The sequence below is a fragment of the Talpa occidentalis genome, unplaced genomic scaffold (assembly GCF_014898055.3).
Source record: "Talpa occidentalis isolate TD23 unplaced genomic scaffold, MPIMG_talOcc4v2.1 talOcc4.8, whole genome shotgun sequence".
In the NCBI taxonomy this organism is placed as follows: domain Eukaryota; kingdom Metazoa; phylum Chordata; class Mammalia; order Eulipotyphla; family Talpidae; genus Talpa; species Talpa occidentalis.
Genome location: NW_023605194.1, coordinates 26,821,113 through 26,834,534, shown reverse-complemented (window position 1 = coordinate 26,834,534; position 13,422 = coordinate 26,821,113). Strand labels below are relative to the sequence as shown.

The 13,422-nt window shown below is 37.2% G+C and overlaps 1 protein-coding gene across 1 annotated transcript in view; it reads left to right on the top strand.

The window, feature by feature from the left end:
• The window catches only part of BTAF1 (B-TFIID TATA-box binding protein associated factor 1), an 80,940-nt gene that overhangs the window by 15,755 nt on the left and 51,763 nt on the right, over window positions 1–13,422 (top strand). Inside the window, exons 2-5 of the mRNA XM_037497556.1 lie at window positions 1,665–1,788; window positions 5,477–5,591; window positions 7,847–7,993; window positions 10,830–10,993. Coding sequence (XP_037353453.1) covers window positions 1,665–1,788; window positions 5,477–5,591; window positions 7,847–7,993; window positions 10,830–10,993 — 550 coding nt within the window. The remainder of the gene's footprint in view (window positions 1–1,664; window positions 1,789–5,476; window positions 5,592–7,846; window positions 7,994–10,829; window positions 10,994–13,422) is intronic.

Here is a 13,422-nt window from a genome sequence, read left to right as displayed (position 1 = left end):
GGGAGCATTCACGAGAGCCAGAGCGGGGAGCAGAGCAGGCAGAAGGACCGAAGTACACTGCTGAGGGGAGCAGCGGGCGGCAGGAGAGGTCTGCACACCATGTGGGACCCTCCTCCGGTGGCCGGGGGGCAGCCGGGGATTGAACCGGCGCTGCAGAGGCTGCGGGCAGCTTTGCAACCCAGCGCTCAACCACTGCGCCACTGGGGAGGCCCCTTAAATAAGAGAAATGATAGATTTAATCAACTGAGGAATAACTTCCAACTTTCTCTTGAACTTCAAGGTCTCTATTCCAGCCATCCTTTTTGGTCTTGCATAGCTATAGTAAATTTGTTATCTTTTCCCATAACTTTTTCTCTTCTAGTTCTTCCTGTTTCTTTATTATTATTATTTTTAAATCTTTAACTATATTTAATTTTAAATTAATTTAAATTTAATTTTTTAAAAGATTTATTTTTAAATCTTTAGATAATATTTTTAAGTTTTTAGAAACGGGTCTAGGCCAGAGGTACTGGAGGTGAGGAGTCACCAGAGACAGAGTGGGGAGCAGAATAGGCAGATCTACTGAAATACACTGCTGTTTCCTGTTTCTTTTCATTATCTCTTCACTTCCTTTTTTTTTTCAAAAAAAAAAATAGAGTTATTTATGCATACAAGAACTGGGGTAAGGCCAGAGATGTGGGGGGTGTGAGGATTCTTTAGAGATATAATGGGGAACAGAATGGGCAGATTGACTGAAATACACTGCTGAGGGGAGCAGCAGGTGAGTCAGGACAGGTCTGCTGCGCCATTGTGGGTAGCTCCCTGGCTGGGGATTGAACTTGTACCACAGTGGCTGCAGATAGCTTCATAGGTTGCATCTTAACCCTTTGCGCCACCATAATTACCTCTTTACTTTCTAAGATTCAATCAGAATCCTTTTCATTTCATTGATGCTTCAGTTTACTTACTATATCATGTGTATTTTACTTCTGCAGCATTTCTCCCAACTTCTTTTTGCCATGATTGTGCAGCTCTGCACTTTTAGCCTAAAATTTTCTAAATGTTTCATTTTACTTTGTTTCACGCTGCTGCCAGATTAACCTTCCTAAAGCATAACTCTTTCCTGACCTTCATAGACCATCATGGTTGAACTATATTTTCAAATGTTTGTATAGTAGGACTCTAGCTACTTCTATAACTGTTATCTTCTTTTGTTCACTTAAGTGTACCCTGGATTACAACTAAGCTGTGTTACTCAGTTCTCTGAATATAGTTTCCATTCTTACAGCTGTACTTTTGTTAGGCCTTATACCAAGTATATACCTTCTCCTTTTCACCAACTAATCTCTACCACTGTTGAAATCGTACTCTTATCATTAAGGTCCATCTCACACCATTTCTTTTATGAAGCCTTTTCAGTATCACTCCATTGGGGATATAGAATTTACTTCTTTTATTCCCATTCCGGAAAACACTTTCTATTTCTTATCTAACACTGTACATTTATTCTAATTATTTGTGTACTTGCCTTACTCGCCCCATCTCCCCATACCAAATTCCTTGAGAGTAGAGATAGTTATCTCCACCAACCCTAGCATTTGTTCATAGATGCCCAAACATTTATGACCCAGACTTATACCTATGAGGAAACATGTTTCAGAGTAACCATTATATTTTCACTTTAGGCTTGACCGTCTTTTTATTTTACTGGATACTGGCACTACTCCAGTTACGAGAAAAGCTGCTGCACAACAACTTGGAGAAGTTGTGAAGCTTCATCCCCATGAACTAAATAATCTCTTATCTAAAGTAAGAATTCTTTTTTTCCTTTTAGTACAATACTGTTGTGGAACTTTGTCCATGGAATAGGTACATGAAAGTAAAGATAGTAATTATTTTATGGTAGTGACACTGTGTGGTTTTCAAATTCTATTAATATTTCTTAGATAGTTAAAAAGTTTTGCTATTTGTTTTTGTTACAAGATTAAAAATACTTTGTTTTTTGCCTCAAGCTTGATTGTTTAAGGTATTTAATAATATTGAACCTTTTGCCTATGACAAATTGGAATCTGACCTAATTTGGTAATGAACTAAGTTGTTAATCTAGTTTGTTAGTGGTTTATCTTGTTCTTAACAACTAATAATTATATTGTAGTTGGCGGTCTTCAAATGGGTAAGTACTCATGGGAAATGACTGAAATATATGAGAAACTAGTTGCTATATTACATTCTTAGTTATCAACTGCTTGAAAGTGAAGGCTCTCTCTGCTTTGGTGGATTTGTGATTTCATAATCCTCTCCCATGTTCCTTCCCTAAGCAATAGTTATATTTTTACTGAACTCTGGACTTGAGGAAGTGTGCCTATGTTCTTTTATTCCCATTCCTCAAAGCACTTTGTATTTCTTATCCATGTGTTTAAATCTTTGACATACAGAATAAAAAAGAGGTTGTTGTGTGTTTATGTTGGGCAGGGATAGAAGATAGGATATGGGAGTAGTATGATAACTTAAACACTGGAAGCCCCAAGAAACCTCTTTCAATTGTTCTTACCTTCTCCTTTCTTTCTTTCTTTTTTTTAAATGAATTCCCATTGTTATTTTTTTTTTTTTAAAGATTTATTTATTTATTCGTACAAACACTGGGTACAGTCAGAAGTGCGGGAGGGTGAGAGAATTCACCAGAGCCAGAGTGGGGAGCAGAGCAGGCAGAAGGACCGAAGTACACTGCTGAGGGGAGCAGCGGGCGGCAGGAGAGGTCTGTGTGCCAGGCGGGACCCTCCTCCAGTGGCCGGGGAGCAGCCGGGGATCGAACCAGCACTGTAGAGGCTGTGGGCAGCTTCGCAACCCTGCGCTCCACCACTGCGCCACCAGGGAGGCCCTCCTTTCATTTTTTTTAAAGATTTATTTATGCATACAGGAACGGGGGTACAGGCCAGAGATGCAGAGGGCTGAGAGGATTCACCAGAGACAGAGCAGGGAACAGAACAGGCAGACTGACTGAAATACACTGCTGAGGGGAGCAGGAGGCTAGACAGGAGCGGTCTACTGCGCCATGTGGGTTGCTCCCTGGCCGGCCGGGGATCAAACTCTTGCTGTAGAGGCTGTGGATTGCTTCATAGTGCGGTGCTTAACCCCTTGCACCACCAGGGAGGCCCCTTCTCCTTTCATTTTATTTTTGTCTCGGATTCATATGAGTAGGAGTTCTAATATACAAATATACAAATTTGCACCATGCAGGCAAGCAATAGCTCTCTTCACAACATATTTTCCACTTAGTATCAGAACTACCACAATGTAGTTGGAGAGAATGATTTGAAACCTATAGGCTTGGAGTTTTCACGTGAAGGATACATATTAGACAGTAGTATACTCATGTGTAAGGTGAGGGGCTAGAGAGGCATCTCCTTTTCTTCTGTGCCAGGGGAGGAGGTGGAGGACTGAATGAATTAAAATTGGAAAAAGTAAACCAGACTAAACTGTGCTGAACTGAGAAAAAATTTCCAGTCTTCCCTGTGAGTTCTGAACAACTTAACTCAGACTTCAGTGTAATTCCATACCCTCAGATAATTAAAAAAAAAGGCAGTTTGTTTCTCGTATCGTCTCCTTTCTCTGTTGTCACTGTTTTCTTGTTGCCTTTTGGTTTAGTTTTTGAACAACTTTATTGAAATATAATTTACATACCCTACAGGTCACCCATATAAAGTGTATAATTCAATGATTTTCATATCGTCTCTTTTCTCTGTTGTCACTGTTTTCTTGTTGCCTTTTGGTTTAGTTTTTCAACAACTTTATTGAAATATAATTTACATATCATACAGGTCACCCATATGAAGTGTATAATTCAATGATTTTTAATATACTTACAGATTTGTAGCCATTTTGCAGCCATTACAACACTGTTTTTAAAACATTTTTATCTCTCTAAAAAGAAGTCTCATGCCCAGTCACTCATCTCTCCTTTTCTCGTACCCAGTCCTAAGCAACCATTAATCTACTTTCTGTCTATAGATTTGCCTGTTCTAAACATTTCACATATGTATGTGTCCTTTCACTTACTTATGTATGGTTTCTTTCACTTAAAATAGTATTTTTTCAAGATTCTTTCATATTTTATCATGTCTCGTTACTTCATTACTTTTTCATCAACAAATATCCCATTTTAAGGATGGACAATGGCATTTCTCCTTTTGGCATATTACCAGTAATGTTGCTATGAAAATTCACATGTTAATTTTTGTGTGGATGCATGTTTCATTTTTCTTGGAGGTTTATTTCTACCTGGGACTATAACTGTGGATTACATGGTAACTATGTTTAACTTCATGAGAAACTGCTAGACTGTTTTCCAAATAGGTTCTACCATTTCAAGTTCAACCAGCAGTATATGAGGATTCCAGTTTTTCCATCTCCTTGTCAACACTTATTATTAACTGATTTTGATATATCCATACTTGCAAATGTGAAGTTATATCTTTTTTAAAAAAGTTCTATTTATTAAGCATATAAGAACTGGGGTACAGGCCAGAGGTGCAAGGGTGAAAGGATTCACAGAGTAGGGAACAAAACAGGCAGACTGACTGAAATATACTGCTGAGGGGAGCGACGGGTGAGTCAGGAGAGGTCTGCTGTGCCATGTGGGCAGCTCCCTGGCAGGGATTGAACTCAGGCTGGGGCAGTAATAGTGCTTAGACTAACCCCTAGGCCACCAGGGAGACCCCTTAATACTTCGTTTGTTAAATTTTTGTATGGTTCATACTTTTTGGTGCTATTATAAATGGAATGTTTCACTTAATTTCATTTTCATATTGTTTATTGAAAGTGTATAAAAATAGGGGCCTCCCCGGTGGCGCAGCGGTTGAGCGCTGGGTTGCGAGCTGCCCGCAGCCTCTGCAGCGCCGGTTCTATCCCCGGTTGCTCCCTGGCCACTGGAGGAGGGTCCCACATGGCACGCAGACCTCTCCTGCCGTCCGCTGCTCCCTTCAGCAGTGTACTTCTGTCCTTCTGCCTGCTCTGCTCCCAGCTCTGGCTCTGGTGAATTCTCTCACCCTCCCGCACTTCTGACTGTACCCAATGCTTATATAAATAAATAAATAAATAAATAAATCTTTAAAAAAAAAGTGTATAGAAATATAAATTGATTGTTATATAGTGATCTGATAGCTTGCTAAAATTCATTCTTTCCTTTGGTTCTTACTAACTCTTTGCATTAGTAGTGGGGCTTAATGAATAATATGCACTTTGCTTTTTGTATGTTAAGGTATATTTTTTTTAAATGCGCTTAAGCATTTTTTAATTAAAAGTTTTCTTTTCCTTTTTTAAGGTTTTGTGATTTCCTCTGAATGATAGTATCTTCTAGATGATTTCAGTAATTTGAAGGCATTTTAGAACTGTTAAATGATAAGTTAATAAATAGCAAGTAAATTTATATTTCTCTGTTCTAATGACATTGGAAAAACAGTGTATTTTCTTGGTATATGACTCATTTTATCATTTTAAGGTGCTGATATATTTAAGGAGTACAAACTGGGATACCCGGATTGCAGCAGGACAAGCTGTTGAAGCGATAGTGAAAAATGTACCTGAGTGGAATCCTGTGCCAAGAACCAAACAAGGTGCTTTTAAGTTGAACAAAAGTTTGCAGTAAAAACTTCACTGTAGAATTAATTATACTGTAATAACATTTTATATTTTAATGGTTTCATTGTTCATTTAAAAGCTTTTAATTTTCATGCTTTTTAGTGCAACCTTGTGAGGAAATGACATTGAGTATGAGCATGCTTTTAGAAAACCACTAGTTAAACAGAGTTTTTAATATATATTAAATTATTCTGCAGTATGCTTGAATCATAGAGACAGTTATTTTTTTCAAGGTGCTTAAATCCTAAAAATAGAAATTAAGTCAGTGCTGTGTAAATGTTTGAAATTGTCTGAGAGAATTTTCTTCTAAATTTAAGCACAATTTCATATGAATATTTGGAAGGGTAAGTCTTTATTTTTTTTGCGTGTCCATTAACTGTCGTGTGGAAATTATTTTTTTTCTGATTGCCTGTAATGACATATAAAAAAGAATGTATGTTTTTAAAATTTTATAAAGGTGTACATTTTGGTTAAGTGAAAATTTAATGAGGGTAATTGGAGTTTCATTTTCTAGTCACTGATAATAACACTTTTTTTTAAAGATTTATTTATGCATACAAGAGCTGGGGTATAGGCCAGAGGTGTGGGGCGGGGGTGAGAAGATTCACCAGAGACATAGTGGGGAACAGAACAGGCAGATAGACCGAAGCACACTGCTGAGGGGAGCAGCAGGCGAGTCAGGAGAAGTCTGCTGCGCCAAGTGTGTTGCTTCCTGGCCGGCCGGGGGATCGAACTCGTGCTGCAGAGTCTGCGGACAGCTTCATAGGTTGCGTCTTAAACCCTTGCGCCACCAGGGAGGCCCAATAACACTTGTTTTAAAAATATTTTTTTTTTTAATGCATATAACAGCTGGGGTGTGGTATATATATATATACACACACACACACACCTAAACTCAGTTTCTTTTTTAAAAAATGTATTAAATTAGTTATACTAGCATTAACGTTTATAGTAAGATTGCTTGTCATCACTAAAAAATTTAAAATATTTGTAGCAGTTCACTTTATTTTTTAGTTTACAGAGGTGTTATATGCAAATACCAGCTAAACTATTAAAGTCACTGAACAATTACTGTACATTTAAAAAATTTTAATGACATAGCCTTTCATAAATATTTTAAGTCTAAGATGTATATATAATTTTAGTAGGAGATTATAATTTGCTTATATTATGAGAAATGAGTCCTACTGAATAGTAGACGCTTTGTGTCCTAAATATCACTCAGGTGCAGGAGAAGGGGGATAATGCTTACTGGTCTAATTTATGAATACATACTGTGAGTGTTTGTATGACAGGTTAGCTCATAATAAATTCATGCTGCTAACTATGGTATTTTTAAACTGTTTAATAGCCATAGTCAGTGGAGCCAGATATTAAACATACATATTTCAATGTCGAGGTGCATTTCTTTATATAACATTGCGCCTTTGTGGTAAAAAACACGTATACCGGTTATTATTCTTATGGTTTATAGAAAGGGTACCACCAAATATTCATAAATAACTAAGAGTTGAGCATAATTAAGCCACAGTAGCTTTTCTATTTCTTCTGCCATTTACTTTTCTTAAAATATTACTGGCCCACCCCAACCAATACTATTTTCTTTCATTCTACACTTTGGCTATATGATCAAGTTAATTATTTTTATTTTACTTATTTATTTTTTAAAAAGATTTATTTTTATTTATTTATGCATACAAGAACTGGGGTGCAGACCTGAGGTGGGGGGAGTGAGAGGGTTCATCAGAGACAGAGTGGGGAGCAGAACAGGCAGATTGACTGAAGTACACTGCTGAGGGGACCAGTGGGTGAGACAGGAAATGTCTGCTGTGCTATGTGGGTTAGCTCCCTGGCCAGGGATCAAACTCATGCTGGTTGAAGACAGCTTGACAGTGTTGAGACTTTAACCCCTGAGCCACCAGGGAGACCCCTTTATTTTATTTTAGATATATTTTATTTATATATATAAGAGCTGGGGTATAGGCCAGAGGTGTAGGGGCTGACAGGATTAACCAAAGACAGAGTGGAGAGCAGAACAGGTTGATTGACTGAAATACACTGCTGAGGGGAGCAGCAGGTGAGACAGGAGAGGTCTGCTGTGCCATGTTGGTTAGCTTTCTGGCTGGGGATCGAACTCTGCTACAGTGGCTGCCCATAGCTTGATAGTGCTGAGACTTACCCCTTGCAGCACCAGGGAGGCCCAAGTAAATTGTTTTTAAACTTCGTCTAGAACCTGCTTCAGAAAGTGCTATAGAAGATTCATCTACTACAGATCGGTTGAATTTTGACAGATTTGATATATGTAGATTGTTACAACACGGAGCATCACTTTTGGGATCCGCTGGTGCAGAGTTTGAAGTACAAGATGAAAAATCAGGTATGTAGTAGTCCTTTAACAGAATGTCTGAAATGTGTGTGTTCAAACTAGTTTGTCACTAGATGGGCTATGTATCAGGCATTTAAAATCTAACATCAGAAAGTGAAAATTAATTGACGTCTGCTGTTGGGAGTTGGGGCACAATGGATGGGGAAAGTAACCAGATGCATTTGTTCTGAAGCCCCTATATGAATACTTTTCTCCCCCTTAACTGAATATGTACCATATATTGCACCATTAATAGGTACATATTAATATTTCTGCAATCATTTCATTATGTAATACAGAAATTTTAAAGTGTTAGCTAAAAGCTTCAACTCAGTAGATTTTAAAATTCAGGATTAGTGATTGTGGTAATGTTTTTACAATTCTGGAAATTTGAGAGACTATGTGATAGTTTTCTTTTTATCATGTGTTTCAAATATTTAAAAAATTGGATCTATTCATGCTGGTGACCAAAGCAGAAACTAAAAATGAAAAATAAATTTGAATAGGTAATTGTCCCATTATCTTTAAACTTACAGAATCCATCTGGATAAAAAAATAAATGTTTTGGCCATTCAAGATTGATGCCTTGAGTGGAAAAAACCTTGATGTTTTTAATGGATTTCTGTAAGTAAATAGTTGCTTTTTTGACTAAAACCAAAACAGAACACCATTTTGTTTTGCTGCTTATTAAATTAATCATTAGTCAGGTCATATCTTGCCAGATATGCTATGTATAGGCATTTAAAATCTAAGTTAATCTTGAAATGATCTTCAATTTGTTCATCTTTTAAAAAAATGTCAAATATTCATTCTCTCACTTCATATGAGACTTCTGTTGAAAGATCTATTTTAATTATTTTGGAGAGAAGAGAATACTAAGTTCTAGAGAAGTACAATTTTTCAATAAAGGAGATAGAAGTCTTTAAAAAAATTTCCAATTTGAAAAAATTATTTCTAAAAATTTACTGATCTTTCTAGTCTACCAAAGGACATCATCAGAGGTCATAGCCCTTTCCAGGAGTAAATCAGTGTCACCTTAGCCATTAAAAAAAAAAAAAAAGTGTGTGTTTGGGTCTTATTCTTGAGATTCTGATTTTTTTTCAAAGATTTATTTATTTATACATACAAGAACTGGAGTGTAGGCCAGAGATGCAGGGGGTGAGAGGATTCACCAGAGACAGAGTGGGGAACAGAACAGGCAGATTGACTGAAGTACACTGCTGAGGGGCGCAGCAGGCACGTCAGGAGAGGTCTGCTGCACCACATGGGTTAGCTCCCTGGCTGGGGATTGAACTTGTGCTGCAGTGGCTGCTGATAGTTCATAGTGCTGAGAATTAACCCCTTGTGCCTCCAGAGAGGTCCCAAGATTCTGATTTAATAGAGCTGTGAAGAGGTCTAGGAAGTTTTATTTAAAAGAAAAAATACTCCACAAGTGACTAATATATAGCCAGAATTAGGAACTCCAATTTTTTGATAACTCACTGCTAAATCTCATTATGCTGTGCTCATTTGAAACCCTATAATTAGGTTTTCTTTAAATGTCTGTGCCTTTGTGTTAGCCTTTGCAAGTATATGAATGACACATACTTTGTAGGTGCTGGTCAGTGTCTTTTTTAAGTTGTGTAGGTTATTTTCCCCAACAGAACTTTTTCTGAATCTATAAGTATACTAAGTTTGAGATTTAGTAGTCTTTACTTTTTTGGGTGTCTAGTGTTTTTCTCTCTGGTTACAGCAGCCTTTAAATTAAAAAAAAAAAAAATAGCCTTATTGAGATAATTCACAGACCATTTAAAGTGTAGAATTCAGTAGATGGACTCAAACCTCAATTTTTAGCTTTAGTTGGACCGTTTAGAGTCTACCTTGTGCATGCATATTTCAGAGGTCAGTCAGAGATTGGAGTTTATATAGAATTTGTGTGTTCTCTCTGACTCACTTCTGGTTTTTTCCTCTCCACATTCTAGTGGCTCTAGTGACCTCTGATTCTGTTTTCTCTAGTTCCTCAAACCAGAAAGATTGTGGATTTTTAAATCCAAATTTTAGGTGTCTCACATAGCTTGGGCTGGTTTTACACTCAGATGAAAAGTTGCAAAAATGGGAAAGTCACCCAGTGACTTGTTCTTCTTCCAGGTAGTGAGAACTCCCCTAAGTATATGCCTATTTTCATTCTCTTTCCAGTACCTTCAGGTAGTGAAATCTGATCTTTTGTAGACTTTGATTTTTGTAGAGGGTTAGAGCAATGAAAATTTAGTCATCATTAAAAATATTGTCTCTTGCTATTGAGCTTTTTTAAGTCAAAAATCTTATTTTAAAAATAATATCTTTGATCTGTTTGCCACTGAAGTATTGAGGATTTTACTTGGGAAATGAAAAATCTGTCCACTTACATGCCTTTATTTTTGTTATTTGGGCTAGGAATGTTCTGTCATCTCAGAATACATAAAGACCATCCTTGGAATAAGTATGAATTTTTTGAGATTTTTTTTTCTGTCAAATGAAATCTAGGTTTTTAAAAAATCCTGGGCAGATATTTCAAAGAATGTGTTAAGGTGTTGCTATATAAAATCATTGGTTTATTTCAGTAGGAAGGGATCTTGTATATACTTGATAATTGACAATAGAATAAAGTGGGAATCACAATGAAATTTCCTAGTGTGTTAGCTAGGACACGGTTTTCCAGTAATGATTAGATATTAAGAGTTTTATGACATGTTCAGATTATGAATGTGGTTTGTTTTGTTGTTAGGAGAGGTATTTTTATCAATTGTTATTAAAAATTTCGTTTTAGTCTTAATCGGTTAGAAGAGTTCTTAACTGATTTGAAGGAACTGTATTTCTTTTCTGTTTAAAGGAGAAGTGGATCCTAAAGAGAGGATAGCACGCCAACGAAAATTATTACAGAAGAAGCTTGGCCTTAATATGGGAGAAGCCATTGGAATGAGTACTGAAGAACTCTTTAATGATGAAGATCTGGATTATACCCCTACTTCTGCAGCCCTTGTAAACAAACAACCTGTAGGTAAAACCTTTGTTCCATTATTAGTAATAATACAAGGGAGTTTGCTTCATTTTTGCTTTGCAGTTGCATTTATTAAAAATCCCATATTTAATTCGCTCATTAGTGCTTAGTACCACCATAATTTAGTGTCTTTAGAAATTGGATTTCTGGTGACAGATTCTAAACAGACAGGTGTTCAGCAGCCTCATAGATACCAAATTGTTAAAGTAATGTGTGTAGGGAAGGCTTCTTAGGAGCCACTGGTTTTGAGAGTCGTAATTGCACTGATGCTGCAATTAGAGAGTGGGAGATAGTAAAGGCTATCACAGATATGTTAATACTAAAAATCGTTAGAGCTGCAACTCATTCTTTTATTTGAGAAAATAACAAGCATACTAAATAGAAAACTTTCAAACAATGCAAAGTATATGCAGTATGAAGTAAAAGAAGTTGAAGTTTCTTTCCAATAATTGATGAACACCCATGTTCTTTTGCCCCACAGGTAACCCTTTTTAAATTACTTGTTCATCCTTTATGAAATTTATATATATATACAAGTGTTTTGTTGTTTTTTTTTTTTTTAAAGATTATTTATGCATACAAGAACTGGGGTATAGGCCAGATGTGCGGGGAGTGAGAGGATTCACCACAGATGGAGCAGGGACCAGAACAGGCAGACTGACTGAAATACACTGCTGAGGGGAACAGCGGGCGAGACAAGAGAGGTCTGCTGTGCCATGTGTGTCCTCCCTGGCTGGCCAGGGATTGAACTCATGCTGCAGAGGCTGCAGATAGTTTCATAGCGCTGTGTTTTACCCCTTGCACCACCAGGGAGGCCCACAAGTGTGTTCTTTATCTTTTATCACTTCATATAGCATCAGATTATACAGATCATTCTTTCTGAACGACTTCCTGCTATTCTATTATATGGCTGAATCATAATTTCGTTCTATATTCCTCCCTTTTCTCTTACTCTTTCAGTTCTTTATGGATGCCTGTGTGCTGCTTTTTTTTTTTTTTTTTCTTTGTGCCCCAGACTTTTTTAAGCTCTAGAAAAAGCTGTGGATCTTACAGAAAATGCACATATAAGTGAAATACTAAATACTGTCTTTTCAGGGGTTTAGCACTCTTCCATCTTATCCTTGTAAGACCCTTTTAGGGTTCCATGGGCTCCATTAAAAGTTCCTGTGTTGCAGTCATTAAACCCTTGTCTTATTCCCTTAACCTTTCCCTTTGCTTAAGTGGAAAATGGTTCCATTTGCCTTCATAGTAGTTACCCTCTAAATCTTTAGAATTTGTTAAACTGTTTTTATGACTACAGAGAGTATGATGATGAATAACTTTTGCAGACAACAAAAGAAATAGCAGATACCAGAAGGGAAAAGGAGAATAGGATAAAGAGATATAAAATATTATTAAAACCAAGAAGGAATGGAAAGAAAGGGATATAAAGAGAAGCAGAGATGTAGATTGGAAGAAATCACAATAAAATAACATCAAAAAATATAGTAATATGATCACAGTGTGATAACTGGGCCTGGGTAAGAAAATGGATAGGGGCCACAAGAGGTTAAGTACTGCACTGTGAAGCAATCCACAGCCTCTGCAGCATGAGTTTGATTCCTGGCTGGCCGGCCACATGGCGCAGCAGACCTCTCCTGTCTTGCCCTCTGCTCCCCTCAGCAGTGTATTTCATTCAGTCTGCCTGTTCTGTTCCCCATTCTGTCTCTGGTGGATCCTCTCAGCCCCTGCATCTCTGGCCTGTACCCCAGCTCTTGTATGCATAAATCTTTAAAAAAAAAAAAAAAGAGAGAGAAAATGGATAGGCAGTTGTATTAGAGAAAACAAGCTATAGACAGAATAGTTGGCTATGTAGTGGACAGATGCCAGTTTGAGGTTTGCAAGATCCATGTTTGTTTGACCTTAAATGTCATGAACCTTTGGGAGAAGTTGCCATTCGCTCACCACTGCTTCATTGCATTGTACATGCACAAATGGTTCCTGGACCAAGACTATAGGACAACATCCCTATCAGTGACCCCGTAGAAGTAATTAGCTGTAGAAATGTACATTTCAGTTGAATCTTGATCATTTAAAGGCAGAAAGGGATTTTGGGCTTGGACGACTCAAAGCATTTCTATCTCACAGCCTTTATGTCTCCTATAAATGGAGAAGAAAACAGAAACAGTTAGGCAATGGGTTGTGAAGATGATAGGAGTAAATGGGCTAAATTGACTGTAGAATGCTGGACACTGACCATTTATGGTTATAGTTATTTTTATTTTTTTCACCTAATGTTCATCAGTTTCTTAAATTGATATTGTTTAACTTTTGGCTGTTATTAGGGTTATTTTGAAGTCTTACCTCTTTAGAGTCCTCTTTGTTGGTTAGGATCATACATTTTACTACATCTGTGACTTAAAGAGGTTAAACACATAAGCATTTG